Raw genomic sequence first — 10,489 nt, 5'->3', positions numbered from 1 at the left:
TTGTGCTGGGTGCCTTAATTCTGTCACTGTTGACCTCAGTTAAGGACCTTCAATACATCTTATATCTATTGTTGACTTTAGCCTTTCTGTTTGAAAGTATGTAAGTGTTTGACAATACTAATGTCATCAGCCAGCTCCACTTTTAAAGCAAGACAATATAAGGTTTTGGCTAGAAGTTATTCTATCTTATCTAGTTAAAAGGTACTTCTCAGAACTGGCAGTAGATAATTGATCTGTTTTATCACAGAGATAATGGACTCTGTTGATAACAGAAATGCCAGTCTTGTGATCAGTCTGTTACTGCTGCAGCACACATAAGGATAATACAAAATGGCTGTTCAAGATCTAGATAAGGGAATGCGCTGTATTAAATATTTACTTTTCTCTTTCAACCTTCTATTTGTGGTAAGTTACATATTGACTATAAAATACATATAAATATTTTAATGGTCCTGGAACACATATTTCAGATACTGTTCAAAAGGTGATGTATAACACAAGTTCCAGACATAATATTTTTGAAAAGTTGACTTTCCCTTACCAACAAGTATTTCATGAGTGGTACAATTATGAGCCCTGTAACTTAACTCTTACGTATTCATTAGCCAGTGACCAAATGAAGTGCAGAAATTTTGGATGAGAATGAACTGTCTTTGCCATAACTGATAAGAAAAAATAATTGGGACAATGGATGATATCAGTTTACAATTCAGTCAAAGAAAATATGTTCTATACCTTAAAGTTCTCTCTTGAGCTGGGTTGTCAATGGTTTGTCATCCACCTCTGTATCTGTCATTCTTCCACATGTTCCAGTCTGCCTTTCCTTTTTGCTTAGTGTCCAGAAAAATAATGTTAAGTGCACCACAAATATGGATAGTGAGTTTATACAGCTGCATGAGGTACCCATGCTGTTAACAGAAACAGATATACAATAAATTGGAGAAAAGGTTACGTTTGAGGAAAAATCAAAAATGGAATGGAGGAAAAATGTAAGAATGAATTTTCACACTGATTTCTTTGTTTTTGTGTGCTTTCAAATGAGGTTATAGTTTTTTTCCTCTCCAAACAGCACTGAAAACAAAGCAACTTCAGTTGATATTTATTATTTTATTTTAATGATTTAGTCTTAGGTGAGATTTCTTAGATGGAAACCAATTATTATAGAAAATGAAATAATTATGTTAGTATATTCTGCACAGATGCAGATGAATTGACATGTCATACATCTGTGATCTTTAGATAAAGCATATCAAGACTATCTAGATAAGAAAGATTTTTCTCTCTTTCTATAATGAAAGTTGTGTGGCTCTGATGAAACCCTCTGTCGATAATTCATTTTTCTAAATAATGAAAGTCTGTGAATGAATGTAATAGAAAAAGCTGATCATTTTTACAAAGGCAATACACTGAGGTGACAAAAGTCATGGGATACCTCCTAACATCATGTCAGGGCTCCTTTCGCCTGGCATAGTGCAGCAACTTGATGTCGCATGCACTCAAGGAGTTGTTGGAAGTCTGCTGTAGAAATATTAAACCGTGCTGCCTCTATAGCCATCCATAACTGCAAAAGTGTTGCTGGTGCAGGATTTTGTGCATAAACTGACCTGTCCATTACACCCCATATATGTTTGATGGAATTCATATTTGGCAATCTGGGTGGCCAAATCATTTGCTCAGATTGTCCAGAATGTTCTTCAAACCAGTCATGAACAATGGTAGCCTGGTGAAAATTCCATTGTTGTTTGGGAACATGAAGTCCATGAATGGCTGCAAATGGTCTTGAAGTAACCAGACATAAACGTCTCCAGTCAACGATTGGTTCACTTGGACCAGAGGACCCAGTCCATTCCATGTAAGCACAGTCTACACCATTATGGAGCCACCACCAGCTTGCAAAGTGCCTTTTTGACAACTTGGGTCTATGGCTTTGTGGTGTTTGTGCCACTCTTGAACACTACCATCAGCTCTTACCAACTGAAATTGAGACTCATCTGACCAGGCCACGGTTTCCCAGACATCTAGAGAACAAACAATAATGTCATGAGCCCAGGAGCGGCATTGCCATGCTGTTGTCAAATGCACTCATGTCAGTTGTCTGCTGCCGTAACACATTAACCATATTTTGCCACACTGTCCTAACAGATACATTCATCATTTGTCCCACATTGATTTTTGTGGTTATTTCATGCAGTGTTGCTTGTCTGCTAGGTTATTAAGTAAAGGTCCATGGTGAGAGATAAGGCCTGAAATTTGATATTCTTGGCACACTCTTGACACTGTGGATCTCGCAATATTGAATTCCCTAATGATTTTCAAAATGAAATGTTCCATGCATCTAGAACCACCAACCATTCCTCATTCAAAGTCTGTTAATTCCCATCGTAGTGCCGCAGTCACGTTAGAAGCCTTATCAAATGAATCACCTGAGTACAAATGCACTCTCTTTTATACATTGTATATGCTATACTACCACCATCTGTATACAGTATGTGCATATCGCTATCCAATGACTTTTGTCTCCTCAGTGTACATCACTGTTCCTTAGTTACAGAAAAACTAAGAAACAAAAAAGTGTGGAAGAAAACAAAAAATAATGCTATTAATTGGGATACATATTTTAAGCAGGGTACCAGCTATTGATGAGTACATAGTAAAAGATAACAGATGTTGCAGCTGGAAAGGAAAACATTTATCTTCAAAACACCAAATCTATTTTTATTGCCAACATCATTTGTAACAGTGCCTGTAGAAGAAACAAGATTATCAATCAAACATGATAAAGAACTTACCTTTGTACACAATGTCCATTCAACAATATCAATGGCAAGCTACAGCTCTTTGTCAGTTCTGGACTTGAATCTGGATCTTTGCTTTTTGCATGCAGTGTTCAACCAGTAAGACAATGGACTCATACGCAGGAGGACAATGGTATAAGTCCTCTACCAACCATTCAGATTTAGATTTTTCATGATTTTGTTAATAAGGTCATGGCAAATTTTCTTCCCCATCCATCTGCAATGAGAGTTTGTAGTTCATCTCTTATGCCTCATAATCAAAGGGGCATAAACTTTAATCTCCCTCTTTTTTATATCTATGATTTTGTAATCCATGGAAGCAAAAGCAGGAATAAATTGCAATTATTAGTTACTGAACTGCTGTAATCTTTTTACTGATGCCTGTAACCAAAAACTTCGGTAATTTAATAAGAAGCACTGCTAAAATTGACATTTTTCTTTCTCTGCCACTTGTGCCTTTAATTATTGCTCTAAAACTTTTAAGAATATAATTATGAAGAGAGTCAATTATTTTGCTAAGAGAGAGATAACAAGATAAAATTTCTGTGTTTTTGTTCTTGGGAAAACAAACAATGAGAATAAAACTGAGACATCAAAAAAGAAAAAAAAAATACAGTACTCAATCATTACACTATACCTGTGAACATGGAACTGTTATGCTGAAGCAGGGCTGCTAAAGTGTATCTAGGAGAATACCTATGATTGCTCAACCAAAGTCTAAGGTTAATGTTGCATGAGGGTCCAAGTAATATCATGTTTTCACCACTGATGGAAGACTGATACCCCTTACAGTAACAAACTGTTGCCATTCCTAAATAATGTAGTTGTTGCACCCTAAAATATTTTGAGACAACTCTCAAACTGCCAATTCATTCATTGGGAAAGAAGCTCTGTTAGGTAACTTTCATTATCATACTTTGTATGTACTGAATGTTATACTCTAATACAATTAGGAAAAAAATTCAAGAATATAAACACAATACAAAATTTAAAAATCAAGCACTCACATGTAGCTGATCTATGCAGTACATATAGGTATACAAAACAACACAGAGGCATTACTAATTTTCATCTGCAGCTCACGGTCTAGTGGCTGTCATTGCTACGTGTGGATCATGGGGTCATGGGTTTGATTCCCAGCCAGGTTGAGGATTTTCTCCACCTGGGGACTGGATGTTTGTGTTGTCCTCATCATCTCATCATCATTCGGGAAGTGGTGAGATTGGAACTGGAAAGACTGGGAATTTGTATGGGTGCTGATGACCACGATGTTGAGTGCCCCATAAAGCAACATCATCATCACCATCATCATCATAAGTATATAAGTACAACATAACTTCTGCACAATTTCAGTACAGTAATGTGTTCACTGAAAATTTGTGTGTGTGTGTGTGTGTGTGTGTGTGTGTGTGGTTGTGTGTAAGTATAATCTAACTTCTGCACCATTTCAGTGCAGTAATGTGTTCATTGTAAATAAGTATTTCAGTAGTTATATTACATGTTTATTACCTTATAAATAAATAAAAAACTTTTTTATTTTAAATTCAGTGCTTTAGTATTTGTAAAATGACTCTTAGTGTTCATTAAAATATGACGATCATTCCACTTGGGACCTGTGGAATGGTACATTAGCTTATTTGTTTTAGTTGTAAATATTTGTCATGTATTGTTGTTTTTCTGACATGTTCCACATCCTGGAGGACCTCCTCACTACGGATCAATTGGAATGAAAGTAAATCTAATCTAATCTAAAACTAATTTTCAACTACCTCTCATTTTCTAGCTTAAGTGCACAATTGATTCATGTGGCTGAATTTGTGTGTCTGTGTGTGTCACTGATTGCAGACTTAAAAGAGTGGTAGTTCAAAAGCTAGTAATATATCTATGCTGTTAATTGCATCTGTGAGTAATGTGTCAATCATCTAAGGTGAATGGTTGCATCCTAATTTTTGTTGGTTGTTATATCCTTTATAATCAAAACCAACAATACAGTAAACAGAACAGAGATGCAAGGATCTTTAATTTAGATGTTTTGTTATTGCTGATGAAAACTTGGTCCCTCCATCAAGAAAATTATAAAAATAAATGGTCAAGGATAATTGTAAAAATTCTTCTGGCATAGGGTTATGCAAACTGTACCTGAAAACTGTGGCAACACTTAAGTATCTGTGCATATATCACAAAGGTATGCCAACTGTATTTCAAGACTGTCATGAACCTGGGGTGGGAAGTGGTCTCTCAGTTGCCAAATGAAGACTCTGCCTCTGTTATCATTGTTATTATTTCAAACAAAAATTTTATTGATCACTGTCTAGTATAGTGATTTTTTTCTTTGTCTCATTGACACACACATCCAATTACATTAAGAAATGAACATCCTCTTCAGTGCAAAAATTATTCAAATCTCAAACTCTGGTAGTTCCAATTCTCCGCCAGTCTGTGCTCCCTATATGTAACATATTCTTTAATACTGCCCTTGACATCATATCATTTCCAACTACTTCCACTCCCAATACCTGAATGTTCCTCACAAACTGTTATTCTAACTATAATTTTAGTTTCTATGATGGCATCTCACTAACCATTTTTCATTGGCTCTCTCATTATCTGTCCTCTACTCTCCTCCATAAAATTATCTTAATCATCTCCTTCGAACTGTTCCCTTCTGTCCCTGCTCCCTGCCTCTTCCTACCCTCTGTTTCTTCCACATTCACCTCGTCGCTCCACCAAACACACACATACACCTCAGTCAGTCTGCAAGCATAGGCAGTGAAAGAGAACAAAAGGGAGAGATATCTCGACAAATTTCTGACAAAGGATGCAAATTCCAAAGTGAAGTACAGCATTCAGGATATTGTTTATCAGGCTATACTCTGCTCAAAACTTTCTTTATATGAGTGTTTGTGTTTTTCCTACCATTGTTCATATTCTACCAAAGCTCTTCCATTTTTAATTCATTTAACCATCTTGTATTACTATTATTATTAATTATTATTATTATCATTATTTTCAGATAACTGGTATCCTGCTCATCATGGTTGGAACAACAATTTATGCTATACATAATGATTACATAAATTTTCTGGAGGACAAATACTTGACACCTGCCACCTTACTTATAGCTGTGGGAATTATTATATTTATTGTTGCCTTCTTTGGTTGCTGTGGTGCAGTACGTGAAAGTACATGCATGGTAATGGTGGTATGTATCAAAAACACTTTTCACGAAGGAAAAAAACTCTGTAGATAAAGTGCTTAAGTTTCAGATCACCAATTTTAATACTTTAGTAGACATCCTACTGACATTTTACTATGTTCTCACTGAGTTTGCTCTGAACATCCATGAACTTTAAGTGGAATTTCCAGCATTGACATTGAAAAATTACAGTAGCATTAAATTAATGCTCAGGTGTCAAAGCAGATCACAGCAGGAAGATTTATAGTATTACATGCAATTTCAAATGAAATTAAGTTATTCAATCTGTGAAAGACATTGGCCCCACATTTTACACAAGCAAAATATGGTAGGATGAGAAGAAAAGGAAATTTATACTTGTCTTGCTGTATCATGCTAGTAATAGATACTAATGACTTCACTACTTAATTCCTGAGTGGTACTTCATACACCTCTTGCAATATCCTGTATAAGGATTTTATGAAGCTTTAATAATCTTTTTTGTATTAACAGTTTGCTGTCCTTCTTGGAATTATCTTCATATTGGAGCTCTCAGCCAGTATTGCTAGTTATGTCCTCAGGGATGGACTAGTGGACATGTTAGTTGAAAGTATAAATTCTACAATGCACGATTATCCAAAAGACGTCTACATGGCACAAACAGTGGATTACTTACAACAAACTGTAAGTTAAACACAAAAATTACATTGGTTCATGAGATAGAACTGTGGTATGTGGAAACTGTAATATTGATACTATACTTCACAAATTGTTGTTTCATATACTCTAGTGTTATATGTTTCTTGTGGTTTTATTTTGTAATCAAAACACTAAGACTTGACATACTACTTGACCAACATTTCATAATGTTATACTGATATTGCTCAATATCATAAAGAAAAGCTAAAAGGAAAAAATGTTGTACAAATAACAGATGAAGAAAAAATTAAAGATAACAATGGCATACACACATGACAAAAAAAGAGAGGCAACAATTCTTTAGAGAGCAAACAGTTCTACATCTACGAGGGTAAGTCAATTATCATCCACAAAGTAGTTATAAAATTTTATTGTAATCAAATGGGAAACTTACAAGAACATCACTTTTTGACATAGTCTCCTTGCGTTTCAATGCACTTGGTCCATCATGTACAAGCTTCCTGATACCCTCATAAAAGAAGGTTCTCGGTTGAGCTGCAAGCCAGGAATGCACCGCTTCTTTCACTGCTTTATCCAAGGCAAATTGATGGCCCCTTGATGCCTGTTTGAGTGGACCAAACAAGTGATAGTCAGAAGGGTGCAAGATTGGGACTATATGTAGGATGATTCATTACTTCAAATTTGAGTTTCTGGAGTATTTCAGCAGTATGGACAGCAGTATGTAGGCGGGCACTGTCATTCAACAACACAACACCTTTTGACAGCAATCCTCGGCATTTGCTTTGAATTGCAGGCCTTAGCCTGGCAGTAAGCATCTCACAGTAATGTACACTGTTTATTGTTGTGCCCCTTTCCCCATAAGATTCCAGTACTGGACCTTGTGCATCCCAAAAAACCATAAGCATCAGTTTTCCTGTGGACAGTTTGGTCTTGAACCTTTTCTTGCACAGCGAATTTGGATGTTTCCATTCCATACTCTGCTGTTTACTCTCCAGCAAATAATGATGGATCCATGTTTCATCACCAGTAAGGATCCTGTCTAAGAAGTTGTCCTCTTCGTTATCATAGTGATCCAAATGTTTTTTTGCAGATGTCCAAGCACATTAGTTTATGCAACTGTGTGAGTTGCTTTTGGACCCATCTTGCACAAACTTTATGAAACCCCAAGTCTGTTGTGGACGATCTCGTAGTCAGCACCATGACTAATCTGCAGATGATGTGCCACTTCATCAATAGTTAATCATTTGTCTAAGAGAATCATTTCACGTACATGAACGCTCAATGGTTTCTTCATTTGTGGCGGTAAACGGTCATCCTGCTCCTTCATCATGCCTAACACTTATGCAACCATTTTGGAATTTTTCAATCGACTTGTAAACACTCTGTTGTGGAAAAACACTGTTCTCGTACTGTACCAAAAGTCTTTGATGAATTTCAGCCCCTGATATGCCTTCCACCCACAGAGAATGGATCACTGAACATTGCCCTTCTTTGGTGCAAATAGACAGCGGAGTAGCCATGATTAACAGCATGGCAGAGATAACAAAACTAACCTAGCAGCTTGAAAATTGCAAAGATATGACATCAAATAACAATATATTTAAAAAGAAAGATGATGAGACTTACCAAACAAAAGCGCTGGCAGGTCGATAGACACACAAACAAACACAAACATACACACAAAAATCTAGCTTTCGCAACCAACGGTTGCCTCGTCAGGAAAGAGGGAAGGAGAAGGAAAGACAAAAGGATATGGGTTTTAAGGGAGAGGGTAAGGAGTCATTCCAATCCCGGGAGCGGAAAGACTTACCTTAGGGGGAAAAAAGGACAGGTATACACTCGCACACACACACATATCCATCCGCATATACACAGACACAAGCAGACTTTTTGCTTGTGTCTGTGTATATGCGGATGGATATGTGTGTGTGTGCGAGTGTATACCTGTCCTTTTTTCCCCCTAAGGTAAGTCTTTCCGCTCCCGGGATTGGAATGACTCCTTACCCTCTCCCTTAAAACCCATATCCTTTTGTCTTTCCTTCTCCTTCCCTCTTTCCTGACGAGGCAACCGTTGGTTGCGAAAGCTAGATTTTTGTGTGTATGTTTGTGTTTGTTTGTGTGTCTATCGACCTGCCAGCGCTTTTGTTTGGTAAGTCTCATCATCTTTCTTTTAAAATATATTTTTCCCACGTGGAATGTTTCCCTCTATTATATTCACAACAAATAACAAGACGTATGTCATCAATGTAAAAGACAGTACTACCAGAATAAACAAAAATATAACTGAATTGTGGATAATAATTGACTTACCCTCATACATCCATACTCTGCAGACCACAGTGAACTGCATGGCAGACGGTACATCCTATCATACCCGTTACTACTGCTTCTTCCCATTCCATTCACATGTGGATCATAGGAAGAATGACCCTTTAAATGCCTCTCTGTATGCTGTAACTAACCCAGTGTTGTCCTAATGATCCCTACAGGAGCAATAGAGAGGTGGTTGTAGTTCTATTTCTAGAGTCATTATTGTACATACAGCTGTTAAAACTTTGTAAGTAGGCTTTCTCAGGATATTTTGCATCTATCTTCAGGTGTACACCACTTTTCATGTGTAAATAAAGTGCTTAAGTTTCAGATTGTTAATTTTAAAAACTTAGTACATACTCTACTGAAATTTTCTCTGCTTTCACTGAGTTTGCTCTGAATATTCACCAAGTTTTAATTAAATTAAGTTTTTTATATGTACTCCACAGTATCAAAGACAGCCATCACACATGGCACTGTAAATATTCTGTTCCTTCAGTTTGTTCAGTAAACACATATAACACCAGGATTATTATTGTTTTGATGAATTTCATGTCATTTTGACTTTCATCAGAACTATGCTGTTTTAAATGTTCATCAGATGTGACCTTAGGCTGACATAAAGCATGACTTTCTATAGTGTTTCATAATTTCTCATAATCAGTCCTGTATGTGTTAGATTCATATTGGTATAGGCCTGCACCCTGTAAATTTCATCCCTTGGCTATAAGAACACATTTCTTTAGTACGTTTGTAGCGTTATGGGCTAATTTGTATGGGTAAGTCATTGTGTACCATGTCATTTGCTTTTAGGGGTTAACAATGTGTGCATGTGTTTTACTTAAGTGTAAGCATCATGCTTGGAAATTTTGCTGTTTTAATTGTGTTGTGTTTATTCTGTAGCTAAGTATTAATATTTTTGTTTAAGCTCATGCACTGTGTGTGTGGCATACTCATAGTACTTGGCTATGTGCCGATTCTTTGCCTGTCTTCCTTGTAGTTTCTTTTGTTGAATAGGATTCTGATTACTCAACACTCTATGTATCTCAGCAAGTTTTTAGCTGTGGGGATGTTTGTAGTGATGTGTAATATTATGTCAGCAGTTACTGGTTTCCTGTAAGTACTTATTAAAAGAGTATTTACCATTACCTTTGTTGTTTTGTCAATAAAGTTTACTGGCAGTAAATTAAAACCACTATTGTTTCTGATTTATGTAAATGACATTAGTGTTGGAATGGAATAAACTTAATAACTTAGTATTGCACAAGGAAATAAAAAAAACTGGAAAATGCAAATGAAAGTCAACAAGAAACTCTCACAAACAGCAACAGTAAGATAAAACACAGAGGCTAGGACCAGATTATGTCACAGCATGACAACAATGATGATAGCTGTATGCAACACTTGAGTGCCAGAAAACTATACTGAGGACAGAACGCAGACATAGTGAACAAGTCATATAATAATATGCAAATTATTATGAAATTACTGAACATTGCACGAAAGAGTATATGGGTTTAGCGTTGTAGGGTTGCCGAATCCAATGATG

General features: G+C 36.3%; 1 protein-coding gene across 1 annotated transcript in view; it reads left to right on the top strand.

Moving 5' to 3' along the window:
- Window positions 1–283: 283 nt before the first annotated feature.
- LOC126189501 (CD63 antigen-like) overlaps window positions 284–10,489 on the top strand; it is a 36,003-nt gene continuing 25,797 nt past the window's right edge. The window contains exons 1-3 of the mRNA XM_049930948.1: window positions 284–405; window positions 5,809–5,997; window positions 6,484–6,654. Of these exons, the coding sequence (XP_049786905.1) occupies window positions 331–405; window positions 5,809–5,997; window positions 6,484–6,654 (435 nt within the window). The 5' untranslated portion in view covers window positions 284–330. The remainder of the gene's footprint in view (window positions 406–5,808; window positions 5,998–6,483; window positions 6,655–10,489) is intronic.

Source organism: Schistocerca cancellata, chromosome 1 (assembly GCF_023864275.1).
Source record: "Schistocerca cancellata isolate TAMUIC-IGC-003103 chromosome 1, iqSchCanc2.1, whole genome shotgun sequence".
NCBI classification, from domain to species: domain Eukaryota; kingdom Metazoa; phylum Arthropoda; class Insecta; order Orthoptera; family Acrididae; genus Schistocerca; species Schistocerca cancellata.
Note: the sequence above shows the minus strand (reverse complement) of the source record. Positions and strands in the feature narration are given on the sequence as shown.